This window comes from Oncorhynchus kisutch, unplaced genomic scaffold (assembly GCF_002021735.2).
Source record: "Oncorhynchus kisutch isolate 150728-3 unplaced genomic scaffold, Okis_V2 Okis01b-Okis20b_hom, whole genome shotgun sequence".
NCBI classification, from domain to species: Eukaryota; Metazoa; Chordata; class Actinopteri; order Salmoniformes; family Salmonidae; genus Oncorhynchus; species Oncorhynchus kisutch.
The window spans coordinates 13,955,343-13,972,108 of NW_022261978.1; the positions used below are offsets into that span (position 1 = coordinate 13,955,343).

Genomic DNA, 16,766 nt, shown 5'->3' on the forward strand with positions numbered 1-16,766 from the left:
TTCGTCAAGTGGTCTCCTCTGGAGAACAAGTTCGCTGTGGGCAGCGGAGCCAGACTCATATCAGTCTGTTACTTCGAGTCTGATAACGACTGGTGAGGACTAGACAGGACTGACTCATATCAGTCTGTTACTTCGAGTCTGATAATGACTGGTGAGGACTAGACAGGACTGACTCATATCAGTCTGTTACTTCGAGTCTGATAACGACTGGTGAGGACTAGACAGGACTGACTCATATCAGCCTCTGTTACTTCGAGTCTGATAATGACTGGTGAGGACTAGACAGGACTGACTCATATCAGTCTGTTACTTCGAGTCTGATAATGACTGGTGAGGACTAGACAGGACTGACTCATATCAGTCTGTTACTTCGAGTCTGATAATGACTGGTAAGGGCGGGCGGAGGAGGGGTTGAGAGAGAGGGGGAGAAGCAGGCTAAATAGTTTTGTACTCTTCAAATGTGTGTGTGTGTGTGTGTCAGGTGGGTGAGTAAGCACATCAAGAAGCCGATCCGTTCCACCGTCCTCAGTCTGGACTGGCATCCTAACAACGTGCTGCTGGCGGCTGGATCCTGTGACTTCAAATGCAGGTAGAGAGAGAGAGAGACCGTCAGAGACCATGTTTCAGCCTCATCAGTAGAGAGACCGTCAGAGACCATGTTTCAGCCTCATCAGTAGAGAGAGAATGTCAGAGACCATGTTTCAGCCTCATCAGTAGAGAGACCGTCAGAGACCATGTTTCAGCCTCATCAGTAGAGAGAGAGAGAGACTGTCAGAGACCATGTTTCAGCCTCATCAGTAGAGAGAGAGACAGACCGTCAGAGACCATGTTTCAGCCTCATCAGTAGAGAGAGAGACAGTCAGAGACCATGTTTCAGCCTCATCAGTAGAGAGAGACTGTCAGAGACCATGTTTCAGCCTCATCAGTAGAGAGACCGTCAGAGACCATGTTTCAGCCTCATCAGTAGAGACCAGCCTCATCAGTAGTCTTTATACATTAGATACCTGGGTCTCTCAGTAGGAGTGTTGAATCTAGGATCAGGGTCTGTATTCACACAGCGTCTCTCAGTAGGAGTGTTGGATCTAGGATCAGGGTCTGTATTCACACAGCGTCTCTCAGTAGGAGTGTTGGATCTAGGATCAGGGTCTGTATTCACACAGCGTCTCTCAGTAGGAGTGTAGGATCAGGGTCTGTATTCACACAGCGTCTCTCAGTAGGAGTGTAGGATCAGGGTCTGTATTCACACAGCGTCTCTCAGTAGGAGTGTTGGATCAGGGTCTGTATTCACACAGCGTCTCTCAGTAGGAGTGTAGGATCAGGGTCTGTATTCACACAGCGTCTCTCAGTAGGAGTGTTGGATCAGGGTCTGTATTCACACAGCGTCTCTCAGTAGGAGTGTTGGATCTAGGATCAGGGTCTGTATTCACACAGCGTCTCTCAGTAGGAGTGTTGGATCTAGGATCAGGGTCTGTATTCACACAGCGTCTCTCAGTAGGAGTGTTGGATCTAGGATCAGGGTCTGTATTCACAATAGGTATTGATACGTACAGCCCCCTGATCAGTAGGTATTGATACGTACAGCCCCCTGATCAATAGGTATTGATACGTACAGACCCCCCTGATCAATAGGTATTGATACGTACAGCCCCCTGATCAGTAGGTATTGATACGTACAGCCCCCTGATCAGTAGGTATTGATACGTACAGCCCCCTGATCAGTAGGTATTGATACGTACAGCCCCCTGATCAGTAGGTATTGATAAATACAGACCCCTGATCAGTAGGTATTGATACGTACAGACCCCTGATCAGTAGGTATTGATACGTACAGACCCCTGATCAATAGGTATTGATATGTACAGACCCCTGATCAATAGGTATTGATATGTACAGACCCCTGATCAATAGGTATTGATACGTACAGACCCCTGATCAATAGGTATTGATACGTACAGACCCTGATCAATAGGTATTGATACGTACAGCCCCCTGATCAATAGGTATTGGTACGTACAGCTCCCTGATCAATAGGTATTGATACGTACAGCTCCCTGATCAATAGGTATTGATACGTACAGCTCCCTGATCAATAGGTATTGATACGTACAGCTCCCTGATCAATAGGTATTGATACGTACAGCTCCCTGATCAATAGGTATTGATACGTGCAGCTCCCTGATCAATAGGTATTGATACGTACAGCCCTGATCAATAGGTATTGATACTTACAGACCCCTGATCAATAGGTATTGATACGTACAGACCCCTGATCAATAGTTATAATATATTACCCCCCCCACCTCTCTCCCCAGGGTGTTCTCTGCCTACATCAAGGAGGTGGAGGAGAAGCCCGGCCCCACCCCCTGGGGGTCCAAGATGCCGTTTGGGGCGGTGCTGGCTGAGTTTGGGGGTGCCGGGGGAGGAGGATGGGTCCACTCTGTGTCCTTCTCCTCGTCTGGTAACAGACTGGCCTGGGTCTCACACGACTCCACTGTTACTGTGGTGGACGGGACCAAGGGATCCACGTGAGTCTCTCTGGGGGGTTTATCTAACGCTGTGTATTCTAACTGTGTGTGAGTGGTGGAACTCGGTCGCTCTGTTCAATGATCTGTGTGTGTGTGTGTGTGGTGGAACTCGGTCGCTCTGTTCAATGATCTGTGTGTGTGTGTGTGTGGTGGAACTCGGTCGCTCTGTTCAATGATCTGTGTGTGTGTGTGTGTGGTGGAACTCGGTCGCTCTGTTCAATGATCTGTGTGTGTGTGTGTGTGGTGGAACTCGGTCGCTCTGTTCAATGATCTCTGTGTGTGTGTGTGTGTGTGGTGGAACTCGGTCGCTCTGTTCAATGATCTGTGTGTGTGTGGTGGAACTCGGTCGCTCTGTTCAATGATCTGTGTGTGTGTGTGTGTGTTTCAGTCCGTCTCAGTTGAAGACTGAGTTCCTCCCTCTGCTCAGTGTTCTCTTCATCTCTGAGAACAGCGTGGTGGCAGCGGTAAGTCTCTCCGTCTCTCTCTCCGTCTGTCTCTCTCTCCCCGTGTCTCTCTCTCTGTCTCGTTCTCTCTCCGTCTTAGCTCTCTCTCTCCCCGTGTCTCTCTCTCTCTCTCCGTGTATCTCTCTCTCTCCGTGTATCTCTCTCTCTCCGTGTATCTCTCTCTCTCCGTGTCTCTCTCTCTCTCCGTCTGTCTGTCTCTCTCCCTCTCTCTCTCTCTCCCCCTCCCCGTGTCTGTCTGTCCTCTCTCATAAATCAGAAAGGAAACCTAGTTGCTGTTCCGTTGTGATGACGGAGGGTCCCTGACGTCTGTCTCTCTCTCCGTCTGTCTCTCCTCAGGGTCATGACTGTTGTCCCATGCTGTTCCGTTGTGATGACGGAGGGTCCCTGACGTTTGTCTCTAAGCTGGACCTTCCTAAAGCCTCCATCACTAGAAACATCTCCGCTATGGAGCGTTTCAGAAACATGGACAAGAGAGCGACCACAGAGGACCGTAACACAGCCCTGGAGACACTGCACCAGAACTCTATCACGTAGGGGACACACACACACACACACACTGCACCAGAACTCCATCACGTAGGGCACACACACACACACACACACACTGCACCATAACTCTATCACGTAGGGGACACACACACACACACACACACACACACACACTGCACCAGAACTCCATCACGTAGGGCACACACACACACACACACACACTGCACCAGAACTCTATCACGTAGGGGACACACACACACACACACACACACACACTGCACCAGAACTGCACAGACACAAATATTAATTTCCACAAAGTTTGCTGCTTCAGTGTCTTTAGATATTTGTGTCAGATGTTACTATGGATACTGAAGTATAATTACAAGCATTTCATAAGTGTCAAAGTCTTTAATTGACAATTACATGAAGTTGATGCAAAGGTGCTCCATCATGCTTGCAAAATATCAGTCTGTCCCTGATGTTTTTCCTGGAGGGAAGTGGCTTCTTTGCTGCCCTTCTTGACACCAGGCCATCCTCCAAAAGTCTTCGCCTCACTGTGTGTGCAGATGCACTCACGCCCTTTTATTGCAAAGCAATGATGAATATATGCAAATTGCCGTCATACAAACTGAGGCAGCAGAACAGTTGAAACTAGAGCAGCAGCACAGTCAGGTGGAAGTTGAAACTGGAGCAGCAGCATGGCCAGGTAGACTGGGGACAGCAAGGAGTCATCATGTCAGGTAGTCCTGGGGCATGGTCCTAGGGCTCAGGTCAGTTGAAACTGGAACAGCAGCATGGCCAGGTGGACTGGGGACAGCAAGGAGTCATCATGTCAGGTAGTCCTGGGGCATGGTCCTAGGGCTCAGGTCCTCCGAGAGAGAGAAAGAAAGAGAGAAGGAGAGAATTAGAGAACGCACACTTAGATTCACACAGGACACCGAATAGGACAGGAGAAGTACTCCAGATATAACAAACTGACCCCAGCCCCCCGACACATAAACTACTGCAGCATAAATACTGGAGGCTGAGATATTGTCTCTAGTCTGAGGGAGACCAGAGGGACTGTCTGACCCTGTTATATTGTCTCTAGTCTCAGAGGGACTGTCTGACCCTGTTATATTGTCTCTAGTCTCAGAGGGACTGTCTGACCCTGTTATATTGTCTCTAGTCTCAGAGGGACTGTCTGACCCTGTTATATTGTCTCTAGTCTCAGAGGGACTGTCTGACCCTGTTATATTGTCTCTAGTCTCAGAGGGACTGTCTGACCCTGTTATATTGTCTCTAGTCTCAGAGGGACTGTCTGACCCTGTTATATTGTCTCTAGTCTATGAGGGACTGTCTGACCCTGTTATATTGTCTCTAGTCTATGAGGGAGACCAGCGGGACTGTCTGACCCTGTTATATTGTCTCTAGTCTCAGGGACTGTCTGACCCTGTTATATTGTCTCTAGTCTATGAGGGAGACCAGCGGGACTGTCTGACCCTGTTATATTGTCTCTAGTCTCAGAGGGAGACCAGAGGGACTGTCTGACCCTGTTATATTGTCTCTAGTCTCAGAGGGACTGTCTGACCCTGTTATATTGTCTCTAGTCTATGAGGGAGACCAGCGGGACTGTCTGACCCTGTTATATTGTCTCTAGTCTCAGAGGGACTGTCTGACCCTGTTATATTGTCTCTAGTCTATGAGGGAGACCAGAGGGACTGTCTGACCCTGTTATATTGTCTCTAGTCTCAGAGGGACTGTCTGACCCTGTTATATTGTCTCTAGTCTCAGAGGGACTGTCTGACCCTGTTATATTGTCTCTAGTCTCAGAGGGACTGTCTGACCCTGTTATATTGTCTTTAGTCTCAGAGGGACTGTCTGACCCTGTTATATTGTCTCTAGTCTCAGAGGGACTGTCTGACCCTGTTATATTGTCTCTAGTCTCAGAGGGACTGTCTGACCCTGTTATATTGTCTCTAGTCTCAGAGGGACTGTCTGACCCTGTTATATTGTCTCTAGTCTCAGAGGGACTGTCTGACCCTGTTATCAAATCAAATCAAATCAAATTTATTTATATAGCCCTTCGTACATCAGCTGATATCTCAAAGTGCTGTACAGAAACCCAGCCTAAAACCCCAAACAGCAAGCAATGCAGGTGGAGAAGCACGGTGGCTAGGAAAAACTCCCTAGAAAGGCCAATACCTAGGAAGAAACCTAGAGAGGAACCAGGCTATGTGGGGTGGCCAGTCCTCTTCTGGCTGTGCCGGGTGGAGATTATAACAGAACATGGTCAAGATGTTCAATGTTCATAAATGACCAGCATGGTCGAATAATAATAAGGCAGAACAGTTGAAACTAGAGCAGCAGCACAGTCAGGTGGAAGTTGAAACTGGAGCAGCAGCATGGCCAGGTAGACTGGGGACAGCAAGGAGTCATCATGTCAGGTAGTCCTGGGGCATGGTCCTAGGGCTCAGGTCAGTTGAAACTGGAACAGCAGCATGGCCAGGTGGACTGGGGACAGCAAGGAGTCATCATGTCAGGTAGTCCTGGGGCATGGTCCTAGGGCTCAGGTCCTCCGAGAGAGAGAAAGAAAGAGAGAAGGAGAGAATTAGAGAACGCACACTTAGATTCACACAGGACACCGAATAGGACAGGAGAAGTACTCCAGATATAACAAACTGACCCCAGCCCCCCGACACATAAACTACTGCAGCATAAATACTGGAGGCTGAGATATTGTCTCTAGTCTGAGGGAGACCAGAGGGACTGTCTGACCCTGTTATATTGTCTCTAGTCTGAGGGAGACCAGAGGGACTGTCTGACCCTGTTATATTGTCTCTAGTCTCAGAGGGACTGTCTGACCCTGTTATATTGTCTCTAGTCTCAGAGGGACTGTCTGACCCTGTTATATTGTCTCTAGTCTCAGAGGGACTGTCTGACCCTGTTATATTGTCTCTAGTCTCAGAGGGACTGTCTGACCCTGTTATATTGTCTCTAGTCTCAGAGGGACTGTCTGACTCTGTTATATTGTCTCTAGTCTCAGAGGGACTGTCTGACTCTGTTATATTGTCTCTAGTCTCAGAGGGACTGTCTGACCCTGTTATATTGTCTCTAGTCTCAGGGACTGTCTGACCCTGTTATATTGTCTCTAGTCTCAGGGACTGTCTGACCCTGTTATATTGTCTCTAGTCTCTGAGGGAGACCAGAGGGACTGTCTGACCCTGTTATATTGTCTCTAGTCTGAGGGAGACCAGAGGGACTGTCTGACCCTGTTATATTGTCTCTAGTCTGAGGGAGACCAGAGGGACTGTCTGACCCTGTTATATTGTCTCTAGTCTCAGAGGGACTGTCTGACCCTGTTATATTGTCTCTAGTCTCAGAGGGACTGTCTGACCCTGTTATATTGTCTCTAGTCTCAGAGGGACTGTCTGACCCTGTTATATTGTCTCTAGTCTCAGGACTGTCTGACCCTGTTATATTGTCTCTAGTCTCAGAGGGACTGTCTGACCCTGTTATATTGTCTCTAGTCTCAGAGGGACTGTCTGACCCTGTTATATTGTCTTTAGTCTCAGAGGGACTGTCTGACCCTGTTATATTGTCTCTAGTCTCAGAGGGACTGTCTGACCCTGTTATATTGTCTCTAGTCTCAGAGGGACTGTCTGACCCTGTTATATTGTCTCTAGTCTCAGAGGGACTGTCTGACCCTGTTATATTGTCTCTAGTCTCAGAGGGACTGTCTGACCCTGTTATATTGTCTCTAGTCTCAGAGGGACTGTCTGACCCTGTTATATTGTCTCTAGTCTCAGAGGGACTGTCTGACCCTGTTATATTGTCTCTAGTCTCAGAGGGACTGTCTGACCCTGTTATATTGTCTCTAGTCTCAGAGGGACTGTCTGACCCTGTTATATTGTCTCTAGTCTCAGAGGGACTGTCTGACCCTGTTATATTGTCTCTAGTCTCAGAGGGACTGTCTGACCCTGTTATATTGTCTCTAGTCTCAGAGGGACTGTCTGACCCTGTTATATTGTCTCTAGTCTCAGAGGGACTGTCTGACCCTGTTATATTGTCTCTAGTCTCAGAGGGACTGTCTGACCCTGTTATATTGTCTCTAGTCTCAGGGACTGTCTGACCCTGTTATATTGTCTCTAGTCTATGAGGGAGACCAGAGGGACTGTCTGACTCTGTTATATTGTCTCTAGTCTATGAGGGAGACCAGAGGGACTGTCTGACCCTGTTATATTGTCTCTAGTCTGAGGGAGACCAGAGGGACTGTCTGACCCTGTTATATTGTCTCTAGTCTGAGGGAGACCAGAGGGACTGTCTGACCCTGTTATATTGTCTCTCCAGTCAGGTCTCTATCTATGAGGGAGACCAGAGGGACTGTCTGACCCTGTTATATTGTCTCTCCAGTCAGGTCTCTATCTATGAGGGAGACCAGTCTGACTGTCGTAAGTTCTGCACCACGGGCATCGATGGAGCCATGACCATCTGGGACTTCAAGGTAACAGACACACACAGAGACACACACACACAGACACACAGAGACACACACACACAGACACACAGAGACACCCACACACAGACACACACACAGACACACAGAGACACCCACACACAGACACACACACAGACACACAGAGACACCCACACACAGAGACACACACAGACACACAGAGACACCCACACACAGAGACACACACAGACACACAGAGACACCCACACACAGACACACAGAGACACACAGAGACACCCACACACACACACAGAGAGACAGACACAGAGAGACACATTCCTGGTCAGGTTCATTAATTAGTTGTCATCACATTGTGATTTAAAAAAAGTAGAATGTAATTAATGATATTCACTGGAATGAAATGTTGACAGAGGACAACATGGCCCCCAGCTGAAGACCAGACTTAGTCAGTAGACTGTTATTGACAGAGGACAACATGGCCCCAGCTGAAGACCAGACTTAGTCAGTAGACAGACTGTTATTGACAGAGGACAACATGGCCCCCAGCTGAAGACCAGACTTAGTCAGTAGACTGTTATTGACAGAGGACAACATGGCCCCCAGCTGAAGACCAGACTTAGTCAGTAGACAGACTGTTATTGACAGAGGACAACATGGCCCCCAGCTGAAGACCAGACTTAGTCAGTAGACAGACTGTTATTGACAGAGGACAACATGGCCCCCAGCTGAAGACCAGACTTAGTCAGTAGACAGACTGTTATTGACAGAGGACAACATGGCCCCCAGCTGAAGACCAGACTTAGTCAGTAGACTGTTATTGACAGAGGACAACATGGCCCCCAGCTGAAGACCAGACTTAGTCAGTAGACTGTTATTGACAGAGGACAACATGGCCCCAGCTGAAGACCAGACTTAGTCAGTAGACAGACTGTTATTGACAGAGGACAACATGGCCCCCAGCTGAAGACCAGACTTAGTCAGTAGACTGTTATTGACAGAGGACAACATGGCCCCCAGCTGAAGACCAGACTTAGTCAGTAGACTGTTATTGACAGAGGACAACATGGCCCCCAGCTGAAGACCAGACTTAGTCAGTAGACAGACTGTTATTGACAGAGGACAACATGGCCCCCAGCTGAAGACCAGACTTAGTCAGTAGACTGTTATTGACAGAGGACAACATGGCCCCCAGCTGAAGACCAGACTTAGTCAGTAGACTGTTATTGACAGAGGACAACATGGCCCCCAGCTGAAGACCAGACTTAGTCAGTAGACTGTTATTGACAGAGGACAACATGGCCCCCAGCTGAAGACCAGACTTAGTCAGTAGACTGTTATTGACAGAGGACAACATGGCCCCCAGCTGAAGACCAGACTTAGTCAGTAGACTGTTATTGACAGAGGACAACATGGCCCCCAGCTGAAGACCAGACTTAGTCAATAGACTGTTATTGACAGAGGACAACATGGCCCCCAGCTGAAGACCAGACTTAGTCAGTAGACTGTTATTGACAGAGGACAACATGGCCCCAGCTGAAGACCAGACTTAGTCAGTAGACAGACTGTTATTGACAGAGGACAACATGGCCCCCAGCTGAAGACCAGACTTAGTCAATAGACTGTTATTGACAGAGGACAACATGGCCCCCAGCTGAAGACCAGACTTAGTCAGTAGACTGTTATTGACAGAGGACAACATGGCCCCCAGCTGAAGACCAGACTTAGTCAGTAGACTGTTATTGACAGAGGACAACATGGCCCCCAGCTGAAGACCAGACTTAGTCAGTAGACTGTTATTGACAGAGGACAACATGGCCCCCAGCTGAAGACCAGACTTAGTCAGTAGACTGTTATTGACAGAGGACAACATGGCCCCCAGCTGAAGACCAGACTTAGTCAGTAGACTGTTATTGACAGAGGACAACATGGCCCCCAGCTGAAGACCAGACTTAGTCAGTAGACTGTTATTGACAGAGGACAACATGGCCCCCAGCTGAAGACCAGACTTAGTCAGTAGACTGTTATTGACAGAGGACAACATGGCCCCCAGCTGAAGACCAGACTTAGTCAGTAGACTGTTATTGACAGGGGACAACATGGCCCCCAGCTGAAGACCAGACTTAGTCAGTAGACTGTTATTGACAGAGGACAACATGGCCCCCAGCTGAAGACCAGACTTAGTCAGTAGACTGTTATTGACAGAGGACAACATGGCCCCCAGCTGAAGACCAGACTTAGTCAGTAGACTGTTATTGACAGAGGACAACATGGCCCCCAGCTGAAGACCAGACTTAGTCAGTAGACTGTTATTGACAGAGGACAACATGGCCCCCAGCTGAAGACCAGACTTAGTCAATAGACTGTTATTGACAGAGGACAACATGGCCCCCAGCTGAAGACCAGACTTAGTCAGTAGACTGTTATTGACAGAGGACAACATGGCCCCCAGCTGAAGACCAGACTTAGTCAGTAGACTGTTATTGACAGAGGACAACATGGCCCCCAGCTGAAGACCAGACTTAGTCAGTAGACTGTTATTGACAGAGGACAACATGGCCCCCAGCTGAAGACCAGACTTAGTCAGTAGACAGACTGTTATTGACAGAGGACAACATGGCCCCCAGCTGAAGACCAGACTTAGTCAGTAGACTGTTATTGACAGAGGACAACATGGCCCCCAGCTGAAGACCAGACTTAGTCAGTAGACTGTTATTGACAGAGGACAACATGGCCCCCAGCTGAAGACCAGACTTAGTCAGTAGACTGTTATTGACAGAGGACAACATGGCCCCCAGCTGAAGACCAGACTTAGTCAGTAGACTGTTATTGACAGAGGACAACATGGCCCCCAGCTGAAGACCAGACTTAGTCAATAGACTGTTATTGACAGAGGACAACATGGCCCCCAGCTGAAGACCAGACTTAGTCAATAGACTGTTATTGACAGAGGACAACATGGCCCCCAGCTGAAGACCAGACTTAGTCAGTAGACTGTTATTGACAGAGGACAACATGGCCCCAGCTGAAGACCAGACTTAGTCAATAGACTGTTATTGACAGAGGACAACATGGCCCCCAGCTGAAGACCAGACTTAGTCAATAGACTGTTATTGACAGAGGACAACATGGCCCCCAGCTGAAGACCAGACTTAGTCAATAGACTGTTATTGACAGAGGACAACATGGCCCCCAGCTGAAGACCAGACTTAGTCAATAGACTGTTATTGACAGAGGACAACATGGCCCCCAGCTGAAGACCAGACTTAGTCAGTAGACTGTTATTGACAGAGGACAACATGGCCCCCAGCTGAAGACCAGACTTAGTCAGTAGACTGTTATTGACAGAGGACAACATGGCCCCCAGCTGAAGACCAGACTTAGTCAGTAGACAGACTGTTATTGACAGAGGACAACATGGCCCCCAGCTGAAGACCAGACTTAGTCAGTAGACTGTTATTGACAGAGGACAACATGGCCCCCAGCTGAAGACCAGACTTAGTCAGTAGACTGTTATTGACAGAGGACAACATGGCCCCCAGCTGAAGACCAGACTTAGTCAGTAGACAGACTGTTATTGACAGAGGACAACATGGCCCCCAGCTGAAGACCAGACTTAGTCAGTAGACTGTTATTGACAGAGGACAACATGGCCCCCAGCTGAAGACCAGACTTAGTCAGTAGACTGTTATTGACAGAGGACAACATGGCCCCCAGCTGAAGACCAGACTTAGTCAGTAGACTGTTATTGACAGAGGACACATGGCCCCCAGCTGAAGACCAGACTTAGTCAGTAGACTGTTATTGACAGAGGACAACATGGCCCCCAGCTGAAGACCAGACTTAGTCAGTAGACTGTTATTGACAGAGGACAACATGGCCCCCAGCTGAAGACCAGACTTAGTCAGTAGACTGTTATTGACAGAGGACAACATGGCCCCCAGCTGAAGACCAGACTTAGTCAGTAGACAGACTGTTATTGACAGAGGACAACATGGCCCCCAGCTGAAGACCAGACTTAGTCAGTAGACTGTTATTGACAGAGGACAACATGGCCCCCAGCTGAAGACCAGACTTAGTCAGTAGACTGTTATTGACAGAGGACAACATGGCCCCCAGCTGAAGACCAGACTTAGTCAGTAGACTGTTATTGACAGAGGACAAACATGGCCCCCAGCTGAAGACCAGACTTAGTCAGTAGACTGTTATTGACAGAGGACAACATGGCCCCCAGCTGAAGACCAGACTTAGTCAATAGACTGTTATTGACAGAGGACAACATGGCCCCCAGCTGAAGACCAGACTTAGTCAGTAGACTGTTATTGACAGAGGACAACATGGCCCCCAGCTGAAGACCAGACTTAGTCAGTAGACTGTTATTGACAGAGGACAACATGGCCCCCAGCTGAAGACCAGACTTAGTCAATAGACTGTTATTGACAGAGGACAACATGGCCCCCAGCTGAAGACCAGACTTAGTCAGTAGACTGTTATTGACAGAGGACAACATGGCCCCCAGCTGAAGACCAGACTTAGTCAGTAGACTGTTATTGACAGAGGACAACATGGCCCCCAGCTGAAGACCAGACTTAGTCAGTAGACTGTTATTGACAGAGGACAACATGGCCCCCAGCTGAAGACCAGACTTAGTCAGTAGACTGTTATTGACAGAGGACAACATGGCCCCCAGCTGAAGACCAGACTTAGTCAGTAGACTGTTATTGACAGAGGACAACATGGCCCCCAGCTGAAGACCAGACTTAGTCAGTAGACTGTTATTGACAGAGGACAACATGGCCCCCAGCTGAAGACCAAACTTTGTTATTGACCAATGTGTTGTTGTCTCCTCAGAGTCTGGAGGCGTCCATCCAGGGGCTGAGGATCATGTGAAGGACCAGCTAAACCCCCCCCCCCCCTCCCGTTTCCCTGACAACCCCCCCCCCCCCCCTCCAAGCGGCCAGTAACAGTCTGACCACGCTAAGAAGTATCTGATTAAAAAAAGCACTGACTACACACACACACCGACACCGACACCCTCTCTGAGCTGACATTACCGCTGATTGTTTATGTAAACGAAGGGTCATAGGTCAACTTGACGACCCTGGGATGTACCACATTCCACATCAGTGTGTGTTTTAACATGTAATAATAATAACAGGTGTCTCTGAAGCGACTTCGGCTCTACAACACTAAGTTACCATTGAAGGATGTGCTGAGTAGCCAATGTGACCAAATGGCACACTATTCCCTATATAGTGCACTACTTTAGACCAGAGTCCAATAGCGGCTATCCTCTGTGATGTGTCCCTATGGGCCCATGGTCAGAAATAGTTTACTGTCAAGGAACTAGGGTGCTATTTGGGATGGTTCATTAGATGGAGGATGTTTCTATGATGTGTCTAATTCAGCTGCAGAAGAAATAAAGAATCAATTGACACTACCGAGTCGCCTGTCTGTTGCTCTGCCGAGTCGCCTGTCTGTTGCTCTGCCGAGTCGCCTGTCTGTTGCTCTGCCGAGTCGCCTGTCTGTTGCTCTGCCGAGTCGCCTGTCTGTTGCTCTGCCGAGTCGCCTGTCTGTTGCTCTAAGGAAGCCAGACTAAGCCCTTCCAACAGAAGGAAATGATCACAAGCATCAAATCAAATGTATTTATATAGCCCTACTTACATCAGCTGATATCTCAAAGTGCTGTACAGAAACCCAGCCTAAAACCCCAAACAGCAAGCAATGCAGGTGTAGAAGCACGGTGGCTAGGAAAAACTCCCTAGAAAGGCCAATACCTAGGAAGAAACCTAGAGAGGAACCAGGCTATGTGGGGTGGCCAGTCCTCTTCTGGCTGTGCCGGGTGGAGATTAAAACCGAACATGGCCAAGATGTTCAAATGTTCATAAATGACCAGCATGGTCGAATAATAATAAGGCAGAACAGTTGAAACTGGAGCAGCAGCACTGTCAGGTGGAAGTTGAAACTGGAGCAGCAGCATGGCCAGGTGGACTGGGGACAGCAAGGAGTCATCATGTCAGGTAGTCCTGGGGCATGGTCCTAGGGCTCAGGTCAGTTGAAACTGGAACAGCAGCATGGCCAGGTGGACTGGGGACAGCAAGGAGTCATCATGTCAGGTAGTCCTGGGGCATGGTCCTAGGGCTCAGGTCCTCCGAGAGAAAGAAGGAGAGAATTAGAGAACGCACACTTAGATTCACACAGGACACCGAATAGGACAGGAGAAGTACTCCAGATATAACAAACTGACCCCAGCCCCCCGACACATAAACTACTGCAGCATAAATACTGGAGGCTGAGACAGGAGGGGTCTGGAGACACTGTGGCCCCATCCGAGGACACCCCCGGACAGGGCCAAACAGGAAGGATATAACCCCACCCACTTTGCCAAAGCACAGCCCCCACACCACTAGAGGGATATCTTCAACCACCAACTTACCATCCTGAGACAAGGCTGAGTATAGCCCACAAAGATCTCCGCCACGGCACAACCCAAGGGGGGGGCGCCAACCCAGACAGGATGACCACAACAGTGAATCAACCCACTCAGGTGATGCACCCCTCCCAGGGACGGTATGAGAGAGCCCCAGTAACCCAGTAAGTCAGCCCCTGTAATAGGGTTAGAGGCAGAGAATCCCAGTGGAAAGAGGGGAACCGGCCAGGCAGAGACAGCAAGGGCGGTGCGTTGCTCCAGAGCCTTTCCGTTCACCTTCCCACTCCTGGGCCAGACTACACTCAATCATATGACCCACTGAAGAGATGAGTCTTCAGTAAAGACTTAAAGGTTGAGACCGAGTTTGCGTCTCTGACATGGGTAGGCAGACCGTTCCATAAAAATTGAGCTCTATAGGAGAAAGCCCTGCCTCCAGCTGTTTGCTTAGAAATTCTAGGGACAATTAGGAGGCCTGCGTCTTGTGACCGTAGCGTACGTGTAGGTATGTACGGCAGGACCAAATCAGAGAGATAGGTAGGAGCAAGCCCATGTAATGCTTTGTAGGTTAGCAGTAAAACCTTGAAATCAGCCCTTGCTTTGACAGGAAGCCAGTGTAGAGAGGCTAGCACTGGAGTAATATGATCAAATTTTTTGGTTCTAGTCAGGATTCTAGCAGCCGTATTTAGCACTAACTGAAGTTTATTTAGTGCTTTATCCGGGTATCCGGAAAATAGAGCATTGCCGTAGTCTAACCTAGAAGTGACAAAAGCATGGATTAATTTTTCTGCATCATTTTTGGACAGAAAGTTTCTGATTTTTGCAATGTTACGTAGATGGGAAAAAAGCTGTCCTCGAAATGGTCTTGATATGTTCTTCAAAAGAGAGATCAGGGTCCAGAGTAACGCCGAGGTCCTTCACAGTTTTATTTGAGACGACTGTACAACCATTAAGATTAATTGTCAGATTCAACAGAAGATCTCTTTGTTTCTTGGGACCTAGAACAAGCATCTCTGTTTTGTCCGAGTTTAATAGTAGAAAGTTTGCAGCCATCCACTTCCTTATGTCTGAAACACATGCTTCTAGCGAGGGCAATTTTGGGGCTTCACCATGTTTCATTGAAATGTACAGCTGTGTGTCATCCGCATAGCAGTGAAAGTTTACATTATGTTTTCGAATAACATCCCCAAGAGGTAAAATATATAGTGAAAACAATAGTGGTCCTAAAACGGAACCTTGAGGAACACCGAAATTTACAGTTGATTTGTCAGAGGACAAACCATTCACAGAGACAAACTGATATCTTTCCGACAGATAAGATCTAAACCAGGCCAGAACTTGGTCTACCGTGTAGACCAATTTGGGTTTCCAATCTCTCCAAAAGAATGTGGTGATCGATGGTATCAAAAGCAGCACTAAGGTCTAGGAGCACGAGGACAGATGCAGAGCCTCGGTCCGATGCCATTAAAATGTCATTTACCACCTTCACAAGTGCCGTCTCAGTGCTATGATGGGGTCTAAAACCAGACTGAAGCATTTCGTATACATTGTTTGTCTTCAGGAAGGCAGTGAGTTGCTGCGCAACAGCCTTCTCAAAAATTTTTGAGAGGAATGGAAGATTCGATATAGGCCGATAGTTTTTTATATTTTCTGGGTCAAGGTTTGGCTTTTCAAGAGAGGCTTTATTACTGCCACTTTTAGTGAGTTTGGTACACATCCAGTGGATAGAGAGCCGTTTATTATGTTTAACATAGGAGGGCCAAGCACAGGAAGCAGCTCTTTCAGTAGTTTAGTTGGAATAGGGTCCAGTATGCAGCTTGAAGGTTTAGAGGCCATGATTATTTTCATCATTGTGTCAAGAGATATAGTACTAAAACACTTGATCCTAGGTCCTGGCAGAGTTGTGCAGACTCAGGACTGAGGTTTGGAGGAATACGCAGGTTTAAAGAGGAGTCCGTAATTTGCTTTCTAATAATCATAATCTTTTCCTCAAAGAAGTTCATGAATTTATCACTGCTAAAGTGAAAGTCATCCTCTCTTGGGGAATGCTGCTTTTTAGTTAGCTTTGCGACAGTATCAAAAAGGAATTTCGGATTGTTCTTATTTCCTCAATTAAGTTAGAAAATAGGATGATCGAGCAGCAGTAAGGGCTCTAAAAAAAGCATCTGGTGGAACAGAACAAGAAACAGGGAAGGTGGATAATGAAGAGGGGAGTCTCATCTACCCTCTCTCTCTCTCCCACCCTAGTTTACCCTCTCTCTCTCTCCCATGCCCTGGTCCGCCCCCTCTCTACTCTCCCACCTCTAGTCTACTACCCCTCTCTCTCTCTCGCCCACCCTTAGTCGACCCCCTGCTCTCTCCCCACCCGAGTCCTACACCCCCTCTCTCTCTCTCCCACCCTAGTCTAC

The 16,766-nt window shown here is 48.2% G+C and overlaps 1 protein-coding gene across 1 annotated transcript in view; it reads left to right on the plus strand.

Moving 5' to 3' along the window:
* LOC109878233 (actin-related protein 2/3 complex subunit 1A) overlaps positions 1 to 13,371 on the plus strand; it is a 17,812-nt gene extending 4,441 nt beyond the window's left edge. The window contains exons 4-10 of the mRNA XM_031811426.1: positions 1 to 92; positions 482 to 589; positions 2,313 to 2,525; positions 2,914 to 2,989; positions 3,326 to 3,519; positions 7,871 to 7,961; positions 12,783 to 13,371. The exon at positions 1 to 92 is cut by the window's left edge and continues 131 nt beyond it. Coding sequence (XP_031667286.1) covers positions 1 to 92; positions 482 to 589; positions 2,313 to 2,525; positions 2,914 to 2,989; positions 3,326 to 3,519; positions 7,871 to 7,961; positions 12,783 to 12,821 — 813 coding nt within the window. The 3' untranslated portion in view covers positions 12,822 to 13,371. The remainder of the gene's footprint in view (positions 93 to 481; positions 590 to 2,312; positions 2,526 to 2,913; positions 2,990 to 3,325; positions 3,520 to 7,870; positions 7,962 to 12,782) is intronic.
* Positions 13,372 to 16,766: the final 3,395 nt, after the last annotated feature.